This window comes from Zonotrichia albicollis, chromosome 15, assembly GCF_047830755.1.
Source record: "Zonotrichia albicollis isolate bZonAlb1 chromosome 15, bZonAlb1.hap1, whole genome shotgun sequence".
Classification (NCBI taxonomy): Eukaryota; Metazoa; Chordata; class Aves; order Passeriformes; family Passerellidae; genus Zonotrichia; species Zonotrichia albicollis.
This window is the reverse complement of record NC_133833.1, coordinates 6,140,128-6,164,194: the sequence shown is the minus strand read 5'-3', so window position 1 is coordinate 6,164,194 and position 24,067 is coordinate 6,140,128. Positions and strand designations below refer to the sequence as shown.

The following is a 24,067-nucleotide window of genomic DNA, read 5'->3' as shown; positions in this document are numbered from 1 at the left end:
GGATGCTGCTGCTGTACCGATGGTTTTATAAAAGGGGACTTCCCTGCCCCGCTATTGCTCTGCAGAGAGGTGCCCAAGATCCCCGTGGCAGAGTTTATTCGGGGCGGGCTGTTGTGCTGGGTCACTGGGCTCACGTTAAACTTTGTAAAAGTCTGCAGTGCTGATTTATGATCTGGCAGATTGCAGTGTGGCTTAGGCTAAAAATAGTCAGAGGTATTGGGGGAGGATATTAATGCTGAGGGTGGCCTCATGCCAATCCTGTCTGTATCCCTTACTGCCAGGCATGGCAGGAAGGGGTTTAGGCAGCGCTCAGGGATGTGGTGGTGGGCAGGAAGTCATTTTTATAGGGTGAAATCCATCTCCGAGTGCTTCATGTCATAGATACGTGTGGGATGGGATGTGACACAAACAAATGGAAAGCTATGGCAGCCTGGAAGCTGCTTAGCTCTGGCTCACTGCCTGCTCCCATTCCCTGCTGCTTGCTGGGGTCCCTGGACCAGCACCTGCTGGTGAGACAGAGGATCTGAGAACTTCCAGGCCTTTCTCCTTCTTTGTAGGTGTGTTAGAATATGCTGCTGCTTGCCTTTCCTCTGGGGCAGATGATGCTGAGTTGGCTTTGCTCAGAAGCTGTAAGGAAAAAGCAGAGCTGGGTGAGCCTCCCGGGATGGGCAGGGGTCAGTGATCACCGGTGACCACCACCGTCAGCTTGGCATGAGCGGCCGGGCTGGGTGTGGTGGAGGCGCCTTGGGGCGAGCAGCTCCTTCTGCCCACCCGCACTGGGGGTTTCTCTCAGGTGCGTGGGACAGGTGAGCCCCAAGCAGCCTGTGGAGACACAGCCAAAGTGGGCAGCCACTGCCTGGGAGTCCGCAGCGCTCGGCCGCGGGGGCCGGGCCCTGATTCCCCCCTCAGCCCCCTCATGGCGCCCGCCGCCATGTTAGCGCCCGCTCCCTCCCTCCAGCAGGGAGCGCTGCGGAGCCCGGGACGCCGCCCCGCGTGGTGGCCGCCTGCCCCTTTAAGAGCCACGGCGGGGAAGTGTCCGTCATTGCCGAGCGCGCCCTCCCATTGGTCACTGTGCCCCGCGGGGCCCGCCCCATCTATAACGGGGTTTACCACCACCTTCTCAAGGGCGCTGCAGTGCGGCTCAACCACACTGCGGCGTCCGGCGCGCGCCCCCTTGCGCGCCTGCTGGCGCGGGGAGCGTCGTCCCATTGGCCAAAGGGCAAATCTATCAGCAATCGCCTTCCGCCCATTGGTTCACCCGTCTGTCAATCACTCTCCCCGCCCCGCGGAGCCCTGCCGCATGGTTGGCTGGCTGAGCTGCCCCTCAGCTCTCCGCCCGCCTCCTCGCGGCTGTGAGCCAACCGGCATCCGAGCGAGGTCGAGCGCCGCTCTCTGACTGGCTGGGCCGCGCCCGCTGGGGTAGGCTGCGCGCCGGATATATGTAGCCGGCGGCAGAGCACGCCGCTGCGTGAGGCGCTTCTCGTCCGCCGGGCCCTGTGGTGAAGCGGCGCCTCCGCTCCCGTCCCGCTCTGCCCGCAGGTGAGGGGATGGGGGGCACGGGGAGACACCGGCGCGGCCGCGCCTTTCCCGGGGGGACCGCGGGCCGCACGCACCGCCCCGGCTCCGCGGCGCCCCCGGCTCTCAGTAGGCCGCGGGCCGTGCGGGACGGCGCTGCTGGCGCCCCCCTCCCCCTCATCCCGCCCGCTCCCCGCGGCGCTTTGTGGCGGGCGCCGGCGCCCTCCCGCCCGACCCGCGGCCGCGCGGCCCCCGCGGACTCCGCAGCCTTCGGCCGAGCTCCCGGTGCCGCGGCGGCCTCGGAGCTGCCGGCGGGAGCGGTGCGGGGCAGGGGGGCGGCGGGGGAGCAGCTGCTCGCGGGCCCGCATTGTGCGAGGCGAGGGGTGCGGGTCGAGCTTTGTTCTCGCCTTTCCAGGCTCGGAGGCTTTTTCGCTCTCCGCTTTTGGGTTTTGTTGTGGGCAGGTGGGGCCGGGGAGGAGCCCACCCCAAGGCCGAGGTGTTCCCGGTTCAGGGGGAGCTGTGGCTGCGGATGGAGGGGCAGCGCTGGCTGCTCGCACGGTCCGGACCTGGGTATCAGCTCGGGGTGCCTCCCTTGCTGTAACTTTATGGGTGAAGGAAGTTAAAATTCCAACAGGAGAGCGTGGATCTTAACCTGCTTTACCGCATGACCTTGGCTGAATCCGAGATTAGGCTAAGATTTAAATGCGAAGTCGTGCTTGTAATGAGACTTTCCAGCATCCTGTAAGGCCCCAGATGAACGTGCTGGAGAAAGCCCAGAGAAAAGGTTTCCATACATCTTCCAGTCGCTCCCAGTGTGGATCTGGGTGTTCTACGGCATTCCTCATTCTCTGCGGGCTTACCTGGTAACCTTCTGTGTTAAGGCTTGCATGAATAGAATAAGTAATCTTTACCAAAAAAAGGATTTTTTTGTTCCACCACCGGGGGAAAGCAGCATTTGCAGCACGCCGCCATGTTTCCAGTGTGTGCTATTTTTGGCAAGCCCCTGCTCTCACAGCCAGGAGTGACAGATTTAGGAAATCTGGACACTGCTATCAAGCTTTGGAAGCTGATGCTTCCAGATGCCATAAATCAAACGTGGCGAGGGGTGTGTTGGATTTTTTTTTTTTTTAGCTAACAAAGCTTGTTAAAATGATGTCATAGAGGGAAGTGCAGAAGTTGACAGACAAAAACTGCATTTTATACCTTTCCTGGTATTTTTCCCTTCGACCAAATTTTCACTTTTCTTATTCTCTGTCTGTAAAGAATAAGCCAAACCATTTTTCTAGATAGCTCTGTGATGCTTCCATGATGTTCATGGCAGCATCTTCTCATCCTGTGAACTGAACTCACCTTTCCTGGGGTGCTTCAGTCAGCATATATAACAATGTAAAGTTGTGAGTCTAGCTTTTTTGTTTTAGTGGATGGTATATGTAGCTAATTTGAAGGTTGGCTGGAAGTGTTCACGTGCTTGAAGTCTTACATCCTTATCTTTGTGATGGAAATCTCACGACCTTTTTGACAGCATCACGTGTTGCAGGGACTGGTTTGCCTGAAAGGCACTACTGAAATCTGCTAGAAAGTGTAATTGTACAAAGTCTGTTAGGAAAAATCAATGCTGGAACCTTTGCAAATATATATAAGAATTTTATAAATATAGGTATTTTAAAAAACCTTAGGCTTGTGTACATCAGGAAGTAAAGAGAGGCCCCAGTTCCTGACTGGGGTGAATTTGCCCTTTTTTTTGTGCTAGGTTGTGTTAAATGTTGACTCCTTAAGTTGAAGGTAGGAAAGCATAATTAAAATGAAAGAAGAAAACCTGGTGGAGAGGACTTAGTCAGTGTGTGCCAAGCCCATCAGGATTTCTGTTGGAAATCTTTGTATTTGCAGCCTGAGAAACAACAAAAGGATTTGTTTGTGCTGTGATGGCAGGACCACTGCTCTGCTGCTCCCTTTGGTGCTGGCACCACAGCATCAGTAGAGTTCAGCTCATCTGATGGAGTTTGAACACCTGAATTTTAAACAGAGTCTTTAGGCACTCAATGAAACAGCAAATTCTTTGTTTCAGACCTTTATTTTTCACATTGCAAATTGTAAGGCAAACATACAGAGCAACACTACTGAAAGGGAGATAAAGCGAAGGTGATGTTCCTTTAAGTACATCTTGGTGTTTCTGTTCAAAACAGTAGGACCTGATGAGAGAGCACTCATGAGGTTGGCATAAATGGCCTGTTAGAATTAGAAAACACTATTCTAGTTTTTAATATTTGCACCTGGGCCTTTTTGTCTGACAGGGATGATGACTGAAGAATGAAGGAGGAAATCCAAGCAGAGCAGGACTTCAGCAGGGTGGTGCTGGTTGCTGTGCTGGCTGTAGCCTGCTCTGCCTGGAACAAACCAAAAGTGATAGTTTGCTCTAGAAGACTGGGTGATTTTTATTATTTTTTTATAGGTGCTTATATAAAATCTGCTGAGTTGAAGTAGTTATTTGATTTCCTGGGGTACCTACTAGTAGACTTGATAACCTTAAGCTACCTCATTGAGTAATTAGACAGAAAACCAGAAGTGTGATCCTCAGGTACTGTAAAAGAATCCTTCAACTTTGCAGGCAGTGCGTTGTGCTGGCTTGAGGTCCCAGCTTTGCTATATTAAGTCTGGAGCTCTTCCAGGAGGCCGTGGCTGGTGCAGAGCAGCTTTGAGAGCAGGACCTGGCTGCTGTCAGTTATGTAGGAGTGATCCCTGCTGAACCTGACTCCTTGCTGAGCAAACGTGCAGCTCTGCTCTGCACTGCCCACCTTCCATTTCCACCTGCTCTGCCCTGTGCTGTTCCCTGCCTGCTGCAGGGCTGGCTCTGTTCTGTTTTTAATGTAACAGTGCTGGCATGGGGCAGTCCTGAGTGCCAGGATACAGCTGATACATCAGGTTTAAGCCTCTTCTGTGACCTATGCAGATTGGGGTGAAAGAGTTGATTCTCTTTACAGTTCTCTGTTGCTTGGCATGCAGAAAATATTTTGAATCTTAATCTTGGTGGTTCTAATCTGAGTGGCATTAAGCTTAAATTTCACTGTAGTGTTGGTGTAGCTCAGGGTTCTGATCTGCCTCTTCTGACTGCTGATGAGTAACTTTTGCTTTTTTACTTTAAGAAGCTGCACTGGAGCCAAATGGAAAATTTGCAGACCTAAGAGAAGATGACTGGACCTGCTGCCAACTTCATCGAGATGTTGGAGCAGCTCTTGGATGTCAAAACAAAACCTGTTCTAATGGCAAAATCACAGGGTCTAAGTAGCTGCTTTATCATGAAGTGATCTGGAGAGCAGTAGAGGCAGAAAGCTGACTTATTTCTTACTAAAGAAAAAGTAAACAAACCATGCAGCACTATCCTACTGCCCTTCAGGATGAAATTTATGTGTTTAAAATGTGATTTTGGAGAAAAATATTGCTTCTAACTGAGGGGTCAATGAGGTTAAAATAAGTTCAGTTAGAAAGGCAAATCCTTCCCCCACACTGGAGACCTCATTTAGGATAATCTGATTTTAGGATTATTAAATATGTAGGAATATTTCTGGGAATTCTCAAGGCCTTGAGTTTTCAGAGAACTTGGATTTTGTGTTCCTTTTTGTGGAATTTCTTTTTCCACTTAAACACAAAATCTGAGTTCCTTTTTGTCTTCTGTCAAATCACAAGGGCCACATGTTTTTTTGTAGTGTTAAATGCAACAGAACTCTCTTTTTGTGAGGATATGAAGTGTTGCTCCTTAGGCTCAGGACAAATCACTTCAGTTTAATGTTACAGCAGGTAACTGCTGAATAGAAGTGAAGATTGGTATCAAGTAGAAACTTGGAAGCCAGGTGAAACAGCTTTAAAAAGGAAGGGAAAAACCCTCAAACCCACACCATACTAGGGTGTGGAAGGGGAGGCAAAATGTTTTTAGGGAGGAAGAGAAAAGTCAAACACCTTGTTAAAAATTTCTTACTGTATCACTTAGTTTTAATGGCAGGTTTTTAGGATTCTTCTGGGTTAGATTTTTTCCCCTTCTCTTGTAAGCAGGACCTGATTTGCTGTTTGTCTTTGGAGCTTTATGCTCTTAGCCACAGGAATAGTGTTTGGGATCATTTTCCTTACCCAGATGAATGTTCATCCCTTACTGTAGGGGTTTGCTGATATCAGGTACCCTGAGTTACACTTCAGGTGATCTTTGTGTTTTTAATCTGCTTTTCAGCTTAATGCCCTGGAAATAACATTTCTCCAAAATTCTCTCTTTTCTTTTAGATTGACTGAAAACATTAGAAATCTTCAGTTTGTCTCTTTCTTCCTTGGTAGAGCTGAAAAACACAAGTGCTGAATTTTTTCTAAGAAATGGCAGACTCCACCATATCCATCAACTTGTGGATCACACTTAGGTTTGTTAGCAAAAACACAGGCAGACTTCTACCCTGACAGCTCCTCAGCAATTGCTGCCTTGTTTATTTGTATTCTGCCAGTGTTTGAAGGGCTGTGCATTGCTGCTGAGTAAGGCTTCCCATCTGCCACTGGCAAGCAGAGGGGTTTGGTACTAGCATGGGCAGTGCTGAATGTAATTCTGAATTATTTCTTAATCTTGTGATGAAAACTTCTTTTTATTTTGCCTAAATTTTGTTTGAGTGGATGATTTGATTAGAAAATAGTTAAGCTTCTAACTTAATTTTTCTTATCCATGTGTTGGTGTGATACATGGCTTTTCTAGAGAGTCCCATGTCAGTGTATCTCAGAAGGGGCTCAGGTATTGCTCTGCTTTTCTGCTGTATCTGGGTAATTCAGCACAGAGAAAACTGATTGCCTGAGAAAAATCATCATTTTTTTAGGTTCTAGTTCCCTGTAACACCTCAAGTATCTTATGAATGTAGGCACTGCCTGTCTTTATAGGTTGTGTGGGTCATACAGTGGAGATGAGTCACAAGTGAAAGGAGAAATAACTGTGCTAAATTTGACAGTCTAGATCCACATTTTATTAGGTGTGTGGAAGGTTATTAAAGGCTCCTCTGTCTGCATGATATGTGTGACACTTCATTCACTGCCTGCTTCTGGAAGTTCCTGGTGAATGCATTCACCTTACAGACTCTGTGTTTCCTGGAGATGCCAGTAAGAATTGAATGCCACTAACTTCACAACTTGTCCCAGTTTGATCCTCAAATATTTATTTATTGCATAACTCATCCCATCATTGAGCTTCCACTGACTCTGGCTCCTGTGGAATAGTGCTGACTTAAGATAACTTCCTCCACACTGAATGCTTTGCCTCTGAATCTGTCAAAAGGCAGAAAAGATGAGCTGGTTACAGGTAGGCAGCTGCAATGGTTTGTGTGAAATACAGGCTGTGCTGCTGGGACTCTGTCCCAGTGACATTGTGCATCCAGTGGGAGGCAAGTAATGAGACCTATTTTTTAAAGCAGATTAGTGTTTTGGGACTTCATCTGCCTGCTTATTTGAGGTGCATTTTCAGCTCTCTATAATTTAAGCTCAGGTCAACAACTGGATTGTTTTTGGTGTCTTTGTTGCCCTTGGCTAGTTAGGGCTGTATTGAAATAAGGGTATCTCAGTGGATCTGCAGTCTTTGTGTTTTAAATACACATTTACTTATCACTCTTCTACTTGAGAGCAAGCTGGTGTGATGATATAAATCCCCAGCTGAGATGGGCCCTGGAATTTGCCATGGGGTGCAAGTTTAGCTTGTTCACTGTAATATTTTGTGTCATGGTTCACACAGGTACCAGCCTCATGGTTTTTTTCTTTTATTGCTTAGTCAGCAGCAGAGCAGATGCCAGTCATGTAAAATGTATGGAGAGTTGGAATTAACTGTATTTGTTGTTTTGTAGTTAAACTTTGTCTATATTATCCCTCTTTGAGGCCTGCTGGCGTTTTCTTCCATTACTTTAATTTTTTTTGTCCATAACAGCAGCAGTAACTGCTTCTAGAGCTGGTTATTCCATCTAAATAAATGGTTTGTGGCTTTGAGCATGCTCACCTGTTGCTAAGCAACTTGGAGAAATCCCAAATGACACTTAATTATGCAATCCCATTAACTATTGACCAGACCTTTAATTTCCTGCAAAATTGCTGTTTGCCACATTTGTGTTATGTTGTGCTTGGATACAGACCCCTCTTTTCTCTGTAAGCTTCTCCTGCTGTTTCTTCAATTTCCAAAAAGCCTTTTTAAGTTAAGGAATTCACTGATACCAAAATGAGGGAGTGTGGTTGTGTGGAAAGTTTGATAATCTGAAATTATGTTTTGGCACCCTGTGAACTCCACCAGTTTGTAGAGGTGGAAGGAGTGGAGTTCAGATGTGAGCAGCCAAAGGAGAAGGGGTGACCTGTGCATAATATTCCTCTCAGAACAAGAATGCATTGTAGGAACTTTGGGTTTCTTGAGAAGGTTCCTTGTATTAAAATGCAAGTCAAAAAAATGTAATTAAAGATGGCAGAGAACAAAGAAATGAGGCTAATGTTAAAAACACATCAGAGCCTGTTGAGATTATGATTCAATTTTAATTTGTCTTCTTGTTAGTTCTAACTTCTTTTTCTTAACAGAAGTTGAAAATTGCCACACTCTTTGGGAAGTGAAGTTTGGGTTTTGTTCCTTTGGCTTCTTACATCAGGCCCAGGGGCTTTTGCCTGGGTCTTGGGACTGGAGCCCCAACATCCTGTGATGAGCATAACACACACTTCTGTTGTGTAGGAAGTCCAATAGAAGCAACATTCAGGCTAAACTTGCCTGATTTGAAATTTTTTTAAAAACCCAAATCCACAAAAACCCCAAACAAATTGAGTTGGGACAGCAGTGATCAGTTTGCTTTCACCATGTTGCAGTTTGGTAAGAAAATTAATAACCCATGCTAGATGTGAGTGCTGAATCCATTTTTCTGAACACTAATATCCTAATAGGTTTTGTGGGCCTAAATCTGAATTTGCTAATGTGGAATTTACATAAATGGCTCTAATTTACATAACACTATTTCAGAAATTCAGTGCCTGACATTGATTTTCTGCCAAGTGGGAGCATTGTGACAGATGGTGGAATTTTCCATCAGCCAGGTGATAACCACTGTAAAGGAGGTATTTGTCTTCCTCTAAGTCCTTGGCTTAAGGAAGGGGCTCAGTTATGCTGAAGAATTGTTATAGTGTACTTGTTAAAATTGGATTTATCCAATTTGTTTTACATATGGGATAATATGAATGCATGATTATGAATGAATCTTAAATAATCAGATTTTCGGCTTTTCCTGTCAATTTTCACCCTTTCATCATTATGTCAATTGACAGGAAAATGTGTGGATAAGCTTTTATCAGGAGTAGCACAGTGACAGTTCAAACATTTGGTGCTATTATGTGCTGTGCAATGAAAATGTAGTATGAAGTATTAGCAGTTTTTTTGGATCAGGGAATAGTGGAGTAGTAAATTGCTCATGAGTGGTAGGGAGCAAATGCTCTCTGAGGAGATGCTTGGCTTCCACCATTCAGGTTGTGCTGGCTGGAGAACAGGAGCAGATGGCAGCTGGCAACGTAGCAGCAGGTGCAGCAGCAGTAAAAGCAGATTGTTGTCCTCTGATTAGGTCGTGTAGGTCTTTCCCATTTCTTTTCAGATCTGTTTGAGAACAACTGGGCACTCAGCAATTCCTCTTTTCATGGTAAGAGTTAGTTCTGGTAGATTTTTCACCCTTAGCAGAAGGGAAGTTTTTTATGCATATTTTTAAGCATGTAAGTATGACAGACCTAATCAAGCCACTTCACTTCCAGTGTTTTTTGAGACCAGCACAGAAGATGATGTGTCTGTGGGTTAATGTGGGTGAGGGCTTTCACTGAAGATCAGAAATGTGAAAGAGCTGTTGGTGAATCAGCTGTTAAACTTTGAGTGCTACAGGAGGATTTTGCCATAATGTGAGAATGTCAGGCTTTGTACATTGGTGTTCTAGGAAGCACTTGAAAATAATTCTCAGAAGAGCCCAATTCATCATTTATCAGAACTGAATAGAAAACCTGCCTATTTACATTTGTAGAAATAAGCTTGAATTCCAGGGAAACGACTTTCACAAAGAAATTAAGTGTGCCTCCTGTCATTTTCCAAATGATGATGTGGTGTGTGGTGGGACTGGCTTCCTGGCTGCAAATTTTTAATTTCTTTTCTGTTGTGCAGCAGAGAAATCCTGCCTTGTCAGTTAAGCTGACTGGAGCTAAAAGTGCAGGTCATGTCACTCTGCCATTTCTGTTCCCACTGCTTTAGGCCTGGCCTGCTCCTTCTAGAGCTTCACAGGTACTCAGGAGGAAACACAGTGGGATGAGGAAGTCAGCAGTGGTAGTTACCACTTAGCTGCACTTTACCTTTGCTGGGTTCCCTTCCTGTCTGATAACATTTTATGGGGATCTCATTTAACGTGCTGTAGAAGGCAAGAGTTCATCTCTTGGAGGTTTTTGTCACCTCAGACTGTGCTGTGGGTGTTGGACATCTGTATCTGTAATACATTACATTTTGAGTTCAGAGGCTTCTGCAAAACCACAGATAGTAGAACCTTCCTGAAATGAAAGTGGTTTGCAGAATCTGAGCATTTCCTGCAGGCCAGACCCAGCCATGGACTCTTTCTTCCTTTCTGCATGGTTAACTCTTGAAAGTTCTCTAACAGCTGAAAGCTTTGAATGTTTTGAAAAGCCTCTTTAAGTTCTAGGTTATATTTAGTCTTTTTTTCAGCACATTATGATGTAGGTAACATTTCTTTGTGTGATGGTGATAGGCACATATCCTGGTGAAAGAGAGGGAGTTCATGGACACCTCTTCTGGAGCTCACCATAGCTTTCTTGCTGTGTTTAAACCTAGAGAAAAGTGTGCTTCAAAATAGAATGGGGAGATTTCTCACTTAGTCTAGACTTGAAAAGATGGTAACGTGTCATTGTATTAGAAGCAGAGCAAAACACCTCAGTGTGTACAAAATTATGGCTCTGCTGTTGTGTCTTCTGCCTTGAGTCTTAGCTGCATGCCTGCAGCAAAGCTGATTGCAGTGCGTTCTGGCCCCTGCTGGGAGCTTGGGTGTGATCACATCCTCAGATCTGTTACCTGGGTGTTCTGACAGTGTGGCTAAACATTGCCTTGTCCATAGATTACCATGTGTTGGGTGTTTGACCATTGACTGAGATAGATGAAGTTTGCCAGGTTCATTTGGACTTGGCTTTACCCACAGAACCAGCTCCCATGGCATCTTCCTAAGTACATTCATCTCTGGGGTTTAAAGCTTCTGTTTTGCATTCCTGGTCCATCCAGCAGTGGGGTTGTGATTTCCTTTGCAGTTCTGTGTACATTGTGTTTGCAATTAACACCAGCCTGGTCCTGTCTTCTGAAGCTCTGCTCTCTTGTCAGTTTTTTTGGTGTCTAAAGAACAAATTCTCTGAAATTCACTAAATACAGCGAGTATCAAACATTTAAGATCTGGGACAGGGCTGAGTACAGCCAGGTGGGAAAGCCACTCTTTTTCTTTCCCTTTTGCTATGTTTGAAGCATAAGTTGTGGGCAACTCAGTTTTTCCAGGATATGGGATGCTCTTGGGTATAGTGACAAGGGAAAACTTGTCCTGAGACATGCTTGGCTTGGCACGAGCTTTTGCAGACTCCTTCTGGATCATTCTATGCTAAAAGACTACTTAGTTTGGCTTCCTTTTTTCCCCCCATTCTGTGTTCTGGCTGTGACCCAGTCTGGCCTTTCCCCCACTTGTTGATGCCACCATTTCTTGTCACTGTTTATAGTTAACAGTATTAAATAAAAGCAGATAAGTAATCAATGATTACTGAAGTGCTTTTTAGAGGGCTCAGCTGAGTAGTGTCAGTTTTGACATGCTTGTCACACCTGGAGGATGTGCATATGGAGTTTGAATACCATGTGGTTGGGAAAAGGGCTCTGTAATGAAGGAGAGAGTTGCACCAATCAGTAGAGAGTGGGGGCTTAGCAAACTGAGTGTGAAGCAGAAAATCTGCTGTAGGTTCTGTATTTGGTACTAAGAACATGCCCTGCTATTGGTGTTTATCCCTGTGAGTTTAAAAAACTATTTTGAATGAGTTTGAACGGTGTTTCAGTATTTAATAAAAAAGGAATGTGCTCTGGTTTGGGCTGAAGATACCTGTAATGTGTAACCAGCCTGCAAATACTTTATTTTTGTAACTCACAGCTCCATGGAAGGTAGGTAGAAGTACCCAGATGGATTTGTCCCTGGGCATGAGTGCTGATGTTCACTTGACTGGTGGTCTGAATTTAAGTGAGAAATGACTTGTTGAGATTGGTGGAAGCAGAAGAGCAGTATGTGTTAGTTTGTAGCATAATAATTTTAATATAATCTAATATTCCTGCAGAGTGCTTGACACTCACAGCAAGTAGTGCTGTGCTGCTGATAAAAATAGATTGGACTTATTCTGACCTTCTAAAAATGCCCTTAATACAGTAGCACAGGCTTTGCCTGAGAACATCTGACTTTTAATTCTGATTGTGAAGTCAAGTGAGGTAAGTAGAATTTGGATTGACTGTAAATGTCTTAGCCACTTAGCAAATCCTCTTGAAGAACCTTGCTTGCTTGCCACCTGCTTTTTCCTGAGGATATGTGGGATGCTTAGCTACTGGCAGGTTATGAGGTGACCTGCCTTGGCCATGCAGCCTCTCCCACCTCTGGTTTGGTACCCAGGAATCCTCTCCCTGGCACCAAAACTCTGATGACACTGAAAACACATTGCTTAAACTGCTTACAGGGTAAAACAGTCCTGGTGCGTGCTTTCCACTGTGATTAGGTGCCTTATGCAATCAGGATGAGAACAGCCATTTGAAATGCTCATGGTTTATGGAGCTTTTGTTTTTTTTCCCATAGTTTTCAGTTGACCAAAGAAATGGTGATGGAGAAGCCAAGTCCCCTGCTGGTCGGGCGGGAGTTTGTGAGGCAGTACTATACCCTGCTGAACCAAGCACCTGACTATTTGCACAGGTAAAGCTCTGCTGCACTTGGAACTGGTTTTCTGCATGAATTTCTTAACTTGTGTGTTAAAATTGGTGAATGATCTTATTACTGTGTCTTAGCTTGCTGAATTTGGTCACTTAAACTGCTAAGCATCGTTTACTTTTGGTTTTGTTCAGCTGGGTTAAAAGATGGATAATAAAGATTACAGGAATTCTTTAAATATCTGAGTTCTGGTTCTTGCTGAAATGCTGCTTGCCACTTCTGCTTGTAATCAGTGTGAAGTGAAGTTGGAGAAATACCACTTAGTTGAGTATTTCTGTAGTTTTTGGGTTGATAAAATGCCCTCTCACTAGAAGGAAAGATTGAATAAGCTTTGTGCATGTCTGCTGGTCTCTCTTGGGAGTCACACCAGCTCGCTCTTAAAGGAAAGTCATGAAATTGTGGATATGCAGCAGACTATAATCTATTATCTAAACAAATCAGTCCTGTTTGGTGTGACAGGTATCCTTCTGAAACTAGTCCTGTTTATGAAGAGACACTTCATTTTGTTGTGTTTTGATAAAGTTTCTGACAACTTCCCCCCATCCAGTCTCAGGAACAGTTACTCAGAGTTTCTCCACCATCCCTGTGGGTCAGGGGCAGTTGACTCTGTGCCATGGAATCCATTCCAGTCTTTTATCTGCTGGCAGAGTGCAGTGCCATGGTGCTTGGGGTGTTTCAGGTGGTAACCTCTCAGTTCCAGAATGGAAGATTGACCTGCAATACTTATTTTACTGTAGGAGAGCAGAACAGTCCTATTGCTCCTTGCTCAAGCTAGAAATCAGAACTTGAGGGGGAGCCTTCAGCATCCAGGATGTTCAGGGTGTTGTTTTGGAGACCTCATGCAGAAAGAGGATAATGGGATTGGATCATGAGCTCTCATGAGGCTTTGGTTTTGGTTGTTGGTGCCTGGGTCTCTGACACACCTGAATGTTACAGCTTACATTAGAAAACTTTGATTTCCCCCCACCCCCTGATTAGTAGTAACAGGATTATGAAATTTTGTGGCTTTATTCTGGTGATTCAGACAGGAAACTTACTTAAAAGTGAATTATTTGTACTGCACTCTAATGTAGAGGCTCAATGTTCTTACAAAGGAAAGCTTGGCATTAAAATATTTCTTTCCAACAGGTTTTATGGAAAGAACTCTTCCTATGTCCATGGTGGCTTGGATTCCAATGGAAAACCAGCTGACGCAGTCTATGGGCAATCTGTAAGAACTTTTAAATAAGAAACTTGTTCTTTCCTTCTATTTTGTCACCTTTGTGGTTGAGAAGAGAAATGTATCCAGCTGTGATTCACCCCCACACACTGTTCAAGTGCTTCCTGTAAAAAAAGGAAAACAAAATGGGGAGGAAAAAACCCTCTTGACTATAGACAGCAGTAGTTAGGCAAAATGTGCTTCCTTCATAGAAAGCTTATAATGTAAAATGGCTTGCAAAGCAAACTTAACAAGCATCCTGCCAATCTCTCTCTCCAGAGTTAGGGAATGTATCTTAAACCAGTTTTTATGATTTTTCTTTCTCTGAAACCTGCTTACTTAGCAGAAATAGCTTCTGCAGCAAAACCCACATGTACCATTCTTTCCTAGGATATCCACAAGAAGGTGCTGTCACTAAACTTCAAGGATTGCCACACAAAGATCCGTCACGTGGACGCCCACGCCACCCTCAACGACGGCGTGGTGGTGCAGGTGATGGGGGAGCTCTCCAACAACATGCAGCCCGTGCGCAGGTTCATGCAGACCTTCGTGCTCGCTCCTGAGGTGGGTGTGCTGCTGCCTCCACTGCTGAGCTCTGCCTGCAGGGATGCACTCTCAAGGGTTAGGCTAGGAAGGTTACTTGCCACAAAATTCAGCAGTTATGTTCTGAAAATTCCTTTAGGAATCACACTACTTCTGTGTGGTTGTACATTGACCTTGGATATTGCAATCAGTTATAAATATCCTGACTTTGGACTCTTAGGTTAGTGCAACACTTTTTTTTTTTTTTAAGCATATTAAAATTATATTGTCTTTGATTTGCTATCCTAGCAACTGTTTTTTTTACTGAAAAAGAGGTAGTAGAAAGAGGGAAATGCTTCCTGTCACTTTGAAAATACGGGTTCCAGATTTTCTTGTTCATTAAGTGCTGACTTAGCATTTGAAGTGGCATTTTTAAATAGACTTTTTTAACAAAGCAGTTCACAGAAATGAAAATGATAGTGAAAAATGAGTGTTGCAAGATCACTCTGTTTGACAGTATGACTTGGAGATAAAAATTGATACTTTGACCACCAGGAAGTTGTCAATTACACTTCTTTAGTGTTGTGAGCTATTGGAATTAAAAGCACTTCAAAAATTTTTTTTCTTTGTTCCATCCATACCTAACTTATTAGGAGTGATGTGTTTTTAGTTTCTTGTTTTCCTGCCCCACATAACATTTTCTTAAAAGAGGCAAATTTGGATTAATCTTGTAGGAAGGACAGTTTGCTCAAACCTTTCTTGTTTTCACATTATTTCAATTTCTTCATTACTGAATTGTTGTAATTGATTCAGTTCTTCCCTTTGATTTGCTCTTAGGGCTCTGTTGCAAACAAGTTCTATGTCCACAACGATATCTTCCGCTACCAGGACGAGGTTTTTGGGGACTCTGATACTGAGCCTCCAGAGGGTAAGCAGCAGAAATATTTGGATGGTTCTGTTGGTGTTTGGTTCTGGATCTATATCAACATTCTATTCCCAGATTAGATTTCATGTGCTTGTAGGTTTTTTTCCTTGCCTGTGGTTCTTTACGGTCCACCAAGGAGTTGTGACATGCAGATGATTATTTTTCTGACATAATCTGTTTCTATTACAAGAACTGTAAGACTTATTTTGGCAGTTGGAGTCAGATTTGTAGATTATAAATCTTGTTCTCTGAAGTATTTGGAGCATGTTTTTTAGCCTTGGTCAAAACTGAATAACCAAAACTATAGTGGAAATATACAGAAATGTCTGTTTCATGTCACATTTCAAAAATGCTTCTTGTGTGTTCTTTGGCAGAAACTTCACCTGTATTTTGTGATAAGTGACTTGTGTTTGAGCCTCTTACTAAAGATGTGTGGGTTTTTTTTTTCTTTTCTAACCTTATTTAGAATCAGAGGAGGAAGGGGAGGAACCTGAGGAAAGACAGCAGACACCTGAGGCTGTTCCTGATGATAGTGGTGCTTATTATGAGCAGGCTGTCAGGTAATAATATATTTATAGATGAAGTCAGGCATTCTGTGGGACAGGCTGCTTGTAGAACAGGTCACATGAATTTATTGCTATTAATAGTTTTCTTCTGACAGTCAAAAAATTCTGTTTATTGATCAGCTGAAATTAAAATGCTGTTAGACTGAACATGGAGACTCTGGATTTTTTGTTTTGCTGCTTCATAGTGTACCAATGCAAAATGTGCATCCTTGTGCAATGTGGCCTTATTTGGCCTTGTTCTTCCTCTCATATGTCATGAGCCTGACTTCTGTATTGCATAAGTAGCACTGCTTATCACCAGTAATAGAATAAATACAATACCACCTCTTTTTCCTGTTTTTTGTGCTGCTGTGTAACAGCAATGACATCGAGGAGCACCTGGAAGAGACAGCTGCAGAGGCAGAGCCTGAGCCAGAGGCAGAGCCTGAACAGGAACCTGAACCAGAGGTGCAGGAAGAAAAGTCTGAGCCAGTATTAGAGGAATCTGCTCCAGAAGAGACTGTGGAAAAGAGTCCTTCTCCAGCTCCTGCTGATCCAGCTCCTGCAGTGCAAGAGGACTCCAGGGTAATGACTGTGGATCTCTCTTTTCTCTGATGTGGTTTCATCAGTGTGGCTCTCCTGTCTATTTACACAGCTTTATTTTTACCTGGGGATTTTTGTCACTTCTCAGTGTTAAGGAAGGTAAAGTGGACAGATTTGGGTTCAGGAATCCAATACTTTGGTTAACCTTGATGTGGTACTTGGTGTTTGGTGTTGGGCCACTGCTGTGTCCCGTTTCAACTCTCCATTGTCATTGCACTGAGTCTTTTGAATTTAAATAATTTGAAGGAAATTGGGGAAACTGCTATTGGCTGGCTCTTGATTTTCAAGTACAAGTTAAAATTTGTTCCTGGTATCCTGTGTCTGTTAGCTGTCCTGTCAGTAATAAATTTCAGATGGAGATGTTGTTAATATCATTCTCTTTTTTTTTTTTTTTTTTTTTTGTTTTTTTAAGACATTTTCCTGGGCATCAGTAACCAGCAAGAACCTTCCTCCCAGTGGGGCTGTCCCAGTATCAGGAATACCACCTCATGTTGTGAAAGTACCGGTCTCACAGGTAGGAATCCAGCACCTGGAGAAGTTTAAGTGCTAAACTGGCTGACGGGGAAAAAGAGTGAAATCTGCTTGCTTCTGATTTGACTTCCCAGGCCCCAAAGACTTTAGCATTCTGTGATTCCTGGTAGACTTTATGAAGATGTTATTCTTTGGGTTTTGGGTTGAGAATTAATTGTTTCTCATGGAGGAAAACAGGGAGTGTTCATGGGAATGCTGCTTGCTTTTAGCATATAAGCCAACATGAGCTAACATGTGTTTTAGTCACAGGTGGAAGAAACTATTACCTTTTCCTTTATTTTTTTATTACAAACTTGATAGTGAGCTCTTAAAAGCTGAATGTGCTGGTATTTCTGACTCTCAACTGTCCACTCCTTTTTGAATTTGTGCAGCCCCGCCCTGAGGCAAAGCCTGAATCCCAGACCCCCCCTCAGAGACCTCAGAGGGATCAGCGAGTGAGGGAGCAGCGAACGAGCATCCCACCTCAGCGGGGTCCTAGGCCAAGTAAGAGAAGCTGCTAAGAAGCTGGTTTCTGTTGCTTAAAAGTTTTGGGGAAGCAATGTGATATTTAAAGCTTTTAAAATATCATTATTTTTGCCACTAAGCAAATGATTTTTACTCAAGTAAAAATTCAAGCTTGGCCTCAGCCAGGTGATTAAAAAGCAAATCATTACGCACTTGCTAGTGTAGACTGCATTCCTTGTTTTGGAATGGATGGACAGTGTGAATTGTCTATTCTTTCTGATGGTGATAATTCTGACCATGGTTTGTTTTTCTGTTTGTTCTTGTTCTGTTTGTTTTTTCTGTTTGTTGACTTTTCTAAAATCAGTTTTGCTTTTCTGTTCAAGTTCGCGAGGGTGAACAAGGTGATGTGGAAACCAGGCGGATTGTGAGATACCCAGACAGTCATCAGCTGTTTGTTGGGAACCTTCCCCACGATGTGGATAAATCTGAACTTAAAGACTTTTTCCAAAGTAAGTTGGGTTCTTTGCTGCTCTCTGAGGGGGTGGGGGTTGCAGCCATGGGCGTGGCCAACAGAGCATTCTAATGTATGACCCAAGAACTTGGCTTTTCTCTTGCAGGCTATGGCAATGTTGTTGAACTCCGCATCAACAGTGGTGGAAAGCTCCCTAATTTTGGGTTTGTGGTGTTTGATGATCCTGAGCCTGTTCAGAAGATCCTTAGCAACAGGGTAAATAAATTTCCAGGCAGTGGTTTTCAGTCTGTTGACAACAGACAGTGTTTTTCAGCTTAACAGGAAGAGAATGTGCTTGATACCTTTAGATTTTTTTGAGCATATTAAAGTAGATGTGATGTTTTTCCCTCCTGTTACCAAGATTTGTGCAGTCTTTGTCATTGAAGTAGCTTGTAGGAGCTCATTACAGAGCCTTTTTCTAGTGGGAGATTGCTGAACACAGGAAGTGTATAAACAGCTTTTAGAAGGACAAGGTAGAGAGAGTCTGATTCTATGGACAAGTAGAATCTTGTTTGTCAGAGGCTGAAAGGAAGAAGCTGTATTGGTGTGCACACTGAAAAGAATTTTGCTAACAAAGGCAGGAGATACCTGCTCAGCCTGTCAGCAGTGATTGCTAATGCAGAATGTGTGTCCGTGCCTGCCTGCCTGCTGTGGTAGGCAGGGACTCTGGATGCACCCTCATAGCCATGCAGGGAGCTTTTCTGAAACCCATCAGAATGTTCAATGGTAAGCCTGAGATGGCTTTTCAAGGGTCACTCCTTCAGATCTTTATTTTTTCTACAAAAGCCCCAAGATTGGATACATGGTTTTGCTATTGCCATTGTTTAGTAGGTAATCCTAAGACCCTTCAGTCTTTCATGGAGAGGAGGATATGAGACAAAGTTGCAGGAATCTGCTTGACCTTGAAGAGCTCCTGGTGACCCATTAATGACAGCACCTTCTGTGCTTCTGTTGCAGCCCATCATGTTCAGGGGAGAGGTGCGCCTGAACGTGGAGGAGAAGAAAACACGAGCTGCCAGGGAGGGTGACCGCAGAGATAACAGACCCCGTGGACCTGGAGGCACTCGTGGGGGGCTGGGAGGTGGGATTCGAGGGCCTCCTCGTGGAGGAATGTCCCAGAAGCCAGGATTTGGAGCTGGAAGGGGGATCGGGCAACGCCAGTGAATTCATCGTGGATGTTGACGTGATGGCGCAAACCCTTTTTCCTGCAGATTTGTGAATTTCAGCCTTGGGTATCTTGGAATGTGGCCCTAGCCTGTTATAGACTGCTACGTTTGATACTATTTTGGCCCCTTTTTGTTTGTGTTATGGTTCTGTGATTTATTTTTTTCTAGTCCTTGTCCCAGATTCCAGCTTTGTGGAACAACGTTTTAGGAAAAGTGGATTTTAAAAAGCAAAGAACTGAATTTTCTTCTTCACCTCAAACTTACGGACTGATTTTTGGTTTTTTTTTGGTACCAGTGGTTTTTCCTAAGGAATGTCTTTCTTTTTTCTTTTATTTTTTTTTCCTCCCCTCTTTCTAATGAATTTGGGTGCAGTCAGCGGAATAATATTTCACGTGCATGCATTCAAGAGCCTGTAGGAAAACCTAGTTCTTGGCAAGTATTCCAAGGGCAGAAAAGCAAAACTCTTGGTGTTTCTTTGAGGGTCATATGAACATCCTCCGGTCTGGAGACATTGCCACTTGAAAAAAATTGACTTTCACCTTTCTGTGGCGCTGTAAAAGTGGAATAATGGGTATCCGTAGAATCTCTTTTCCTTTTGATACATGATCACAGCAAGGAATTCGAACTACTGTTTTACCACTTTGAAATTTTGGATTGTGGGATAGGTTTTAAATGTCTAGAACTTGACTCTTCAAACACTTTTCCTGAACTTGTGAAATTTTTTATTGAAATAGGGAGTTTTTTTCATGTTTAGTTTGTATTTGTATAAAAAAAAGCAAAATTGTTGTGCCTTCTATTTATCTCTCATTCCAGTTTTGGCAAATTGTTTAAAAAAATAAAATAAAAAAGGTCTAGATTTGCTTTATCAAGTCAAGAGTATTTTGGAGTTTGTCCAAGGGGAAGAGGCTCTTCAGTCACTAGGTTTACACGGTAGAGGTGGTTGTAGCTAAAGCTCTTAATACCTTCTGTGCATCACTTTGCATTTAAATTATTGAAAACAAATACTTCTTGGATGCAGAAGTTAATAACTTGAACTTGAAGCTGGGCAGGTCCTGTTGTAACTATTGCAAAATTACAAGCAAAGCAGAAATACCTCTGTCACATCCTTTACATTTCCAACTGCTGTAAAGTAATAATTATTTTTGCAGTACTTCATTCCTTGCTTCAGACCTGAAGTGGATAAGAAGGAATTTTTGTCAGAAGTATGGAAGGTGCTTGTCTGTCCGGGTGTTAAGATGTTGAACACTCCACTGCCTCTGGAAGAAGATGAAACTGAAAATAAAATACAAAACTGGGTAATTTCAGACCAAGAGATCCTGTAAGATGGTGCTGCACAAAGCAGTATTTCTGTAATGGCTGGTGTTAAACATCTGGATAAAAATGGTGGATTTGTGTCTCCACTGGACCTCCAGGTCTCTTGGTAGCACAGTAAAGCTGTGTAGGAAGTTGGCTAATCTGTGTCAGGTGTCAGTGTTTCCATGTTTCTTGGTTTATGACTATAATGACTGTGCATATGCAGTGTATCATCTCCTGACCTGTGCTTGCTGTAAGCTCTGGAGCAGAGCTGCCCTCAGTATTACCTGTCCCCAACAGTCATGTTTGGCCTTTTCCTCTGCCAGATTTATTGGTTGAAACTGGTTGTACTAAATGTTGCTGAAGTGTTGGTTTCTGTTTTATTTTTCTCTTTGCATTTGTTACACTGTTTGTCCCTTCCCTCCTTACACCTGTGTCAGATTGGCCTGCCCACCATCTGTACCTGGAGATGTGATACCTTAGTGAACTGGGGGAGTGTGAGCTGTGCTGTGCTCTCACAGCCAGCATTTTGGGAAATTCTGCTGCTTCCTCTTGTGGTAGTAACTGGTATTTTTTTAAAAAACAAAAGCTGTCTGCATTTTTCCTATCAGGAATGCCTGTGAGGTGAAAGTATGCAATGGAGATCTTTTACTGAACCCTGTCCTTGTTGTTTGTGATGTTTTTTTCCCCCTTTGTTGGGTTTCTACTGTTCTTGACGTTGAATCCGAAGACTGCAGTAACAGGTTGCACTTCAGACTTATCAAAGTGCTTTTAACAGAAGCTTTTATAGCTCTTAACCAAATCTGCAAAAGCATCCATAAGCTTGAACCCCCATTTCTGTAGTGGGAGCTGGACAGTTCTGGCTCATTGCTGTCTGATTTGAAAGAAGAGTGTCAGTAAAGAATTTTAAAGGGTGAAGTGTGTGCTTGTTCTCATATGAATCATACTCAATATGTTGACCCAGAAAGTCATGTTCTTGTCCCAAGATGACAGGCAAATAAAATATTTACGTAAAATTCTGTGGGAATGTCTTGTAAAGAAACACTTTCAAAAAGAAAGTTATGTTACAGAATGACTCTTGGTATTTGCATTTTGGTGGCTCTGGTACTCACTAATAACAAAGTCCTCTGAAGAGACTTGCTGTAAGATGTTGCACGTTGATTTTGATGTTTAGGCTTTATGTAGCCTCCAGCCCCTTCTGCTTTCTGCCTTGCTGTACTGTTAAAACCTCAGTATCTCTTGTCTAAGGCCTCCAGTCCTTTCCATACATTCTTGAGGATGACTATGAAGAAACCACGATTTGATTTGCCTCAGTGGGCTGCATGAGCTCCAAGGAGGCTAATAATAACCAAGGTAGTCCAGCTCTTTCTAGGAACCAAATACTGCAGTCTGAAATGCATCAGACTGTTGGTGTCTCCTTTCTAGTGCCTCCAGTCAAGACAAGGAGGGGGTGGCACTGAAGTGCTCTTGGTGTCCCAGTGCTCTGCAGGGAGTTGGCAACTGAAGAAGAGCTGTCTAGAGCTGTAAGACTTCTGCACCCATCACAGCCTCATGGACAGATCTGGAATAGCCTTCATGGTCAAAATACCTTGATCTGCCCTTCTGAGAGTACAGAGAGTGTTTCATGTATGACTGGTGTGATCTGGCCTCTTCTGCCTGATCTTAATAGGTTAAGACAGAAATGAGGACGTTTCACTTGCAGGGGTGTTTCTTGGCACCCAGACCAGAACTGGAAGCCATGAACTGCCCTTGCTGCCTTCCTTCAAGAGCATTGCACAATTAAGAATTTAGGTTACTCCTTGAGCACATCTGCAGTACTGGGATGCACCAGCAGACTTGTGTGGGGCTGTTTTGTAAAGCTGAACTGAGATCTGTGTGTTTGGGCATGCAGATGTTGGTTCTGCATTTCAGGATTCAGACTGGGATCACTTCCTTGCTCTGCAGGGCCCTTTTTTTTTTTTATTTTTCTTTAAATTTGCTCAGACTGAAGCTCTGGTGTTGCTGGGTGCCCACCATACAGGTGAGTGTGCAAGTGGTGAGCTTGGCAGAGAGGATTTACTCTGGAGGTAGACAACAGCCTGTGTGGTAACAGTGAGCTCTGACTTCAATCTGAGCAACTTCCCTCTGGTGCCACAGGGCAGAGATGCCCTTGAGACCTGGGAGTTCACTGTGCATGGTGAAAAGGATGATTCTGCATGCAGGTACGAGGATCCAGAGTTGATCTCTGCAGCTGCTTATTCTGCACGTCCTAGAAGGGCATATTTTTGAACTGTTTTTGCTCTATTACAAGGGTTTTTTTCAGGATAGGAGCACACACTGTAAAGTTGTAAGCTGTGTGTGCTGTGGGAAGAAGGAATTCCCTCACTGATTTTGTTTCCCAACACTAAGATCATTATCCTTATTTGAGTGTTATATGGAAGAATGAGGAAAGTTGGTCCATTAAAACCTTTTAGTTATGACACATGAAACTGAATAAAATTCTTTTAAATTCCATCATCACTTATAGTTTTTAGAGTAATGGCATGTTCTTAGAATAAATTTGAAGGGCAGGATCCTGCCTTTCTATTTCCTGTCACAAAATGCCATTCGCCAAGCCAAGAGGGACCTGCTGTTCCACTGGTAATATTTCAAACTTGACAAAGCATCTGACAGTGGAAAGAAAAACACTTTATTTTGACCATCTTTGTGATTCAGTGTGAGTCCTGCATTCTGAAATGTCGTTTTGGGTGTTTGCACCAAGGTCACTCCATCTACTGAAGAATTTTAAAGCTATACGTAAATAATGTCCTAGCTTGCAAAATAGTACATGAAATACATTTTTCTTTGTGTTCCCAGCTGCTGTGTGGAGCAACCAGCAGTACAAAATCCATGGAGAGAAATTTCAGAAAAATCTTTAATTTTTTTTATTGGAATCAGCATGAATGTATGATTCAATAAATATATTTTATATACATTTAACAGCAGAAACTTTACATTCCATCTTCAAACTGCTGAAATAGAACTTCTGTTTTAAAATTTTTTTTTACAAGCCAGAAAAATAATTTGCCACTGTGGCTGTGTGGTCATGCAAATTGTCTAAGTTACAGGTTTATGTCTTCATGATGTAAAAATACTGATTTGAAGGAAGCAATTGCTTTGCACTCTGACCCATGTAGCAAAATATCCTTAAATGGAGTGTAAGGCCATACCCATTTTGTGTATGTATAGATTTATACATATGTATATATAGTAAATTCATACAGAAAATACAGGGACATCCCTTTTTAAGGTGGGTAGGGAGAAGATATGTAAGTACTTAATGATTAAGCTGATTTATTCATTTTGAAAAATCTTACCTCTTATGTTTTAAACACAACTATATTTTGTATTTCTCACCTGCCTCCTTTGTTCTTGAAGGGAGAGTAGCATGAAAATTAAAAAGCACTGACTTTTCCATTCTTTTTTCAGCTTGTCTAAATGAACCAGTAGAGGTACTCAGAGAGCACTTGCATTGCCCACTTCTTTCCTCCTTCTTACATTAACTCCAGGGATTCTTACTCTGAATAGTTTTCTGATTATCTCCTATGAGATGTGGATATTTCAGCACCCACCTTGCAAAGAAGAAAGTGAAAACAGCTGCATATGCAGCTCTTTCATTGTTTTAAAGATGCTCATGTGAAGTTAAAGGGAGATCAGTTTTGTCCTGTTAAGAGCAACTGCTCCTTTTTCCTATGCTGAAAAGTTGATCAGACTTGGGTCAATTTAATGTCACTGCTTCTGAGATCTTGATAAGATTAAAGAAGGAAAACACTCTGACCTTGTTGCCATCCTTTCCTGTTGA

General features: G+C 43.3%; 1 protein-coding gene across 2 annotated transcripts; it reads left to right on the top strand.

Annotated features, from left to right (window-relative positions):
* The first annotated feature begins 1,379 nt into the window (after positions 1–1,379).
* On the top strand, positions 1,380–23,562 carry G3BP1 (G3BP stress granule assembly factor 1). 2 transcript variants are annotated; one of them, XM_005483684.4, is made up of 12 exons: positions 1,380–1,539; positions 12,381–12,494; positions 13,638–13,719; positions 14,098–14,271; positions 15,067–15,157; positions 15,621–15,714; positions 16,080–16,284; positions 16,715–16,816; positions 17,205–17,316; positions 17,661–17,786; positions 17,895–18,004; positions 18,746–23,562. In XM_005483684.4, exons 2-12 carry the CDS (start codon positions 12,400–12,402, stop codon positions 18,950–18,952), a joined length of 1,398 nt encoding a protein of 465 aa, XP_005483741.1. In that variant the 5' UTR covers positions 1,380–1,539; positions 12,381–12,399; the 3' UTR covers positions 18,953–23,562. The 2 variants fall into 2 exon arrangements, with proteins under 2 accessions (XP_005483741.1, XP_005483740.1); XM_005483683.4 differs by having other exon boundaries at positions 17,874–18,004.
* The last annotated feature ends 505 nt before the right edge of the window (positions 23,563–24,067 follow it).

What these genes read in the sequence shown, in the direction of transcription:
- G3BP1 (XM_005483683.4), top strand. Translation starts at nt 12,400, where the DNA reads ATGGTGATGGAGAAGCCAAGTCCCCTGCTGGTCGGGCGGGAGTTTGTG. An exon ending in TGATACTGAGCCTCCAGAGG is followed by an intron (nt 15,158 to 15,620) that starts GTAAGCAGCAGA and finishes AACCTTATTTAG; the next exon opens with AATCAGAGGAGGAAGGGGAG. An exon ending in CAGTGCAAGAGGACTCCAGG is followed by an intron (nt 16,285 to 16,714) that starts GTAATGACTGTG and finishes TGTTTTTTTAAG; the next exon opens with ACATTTTCCTGGGCATCAGT.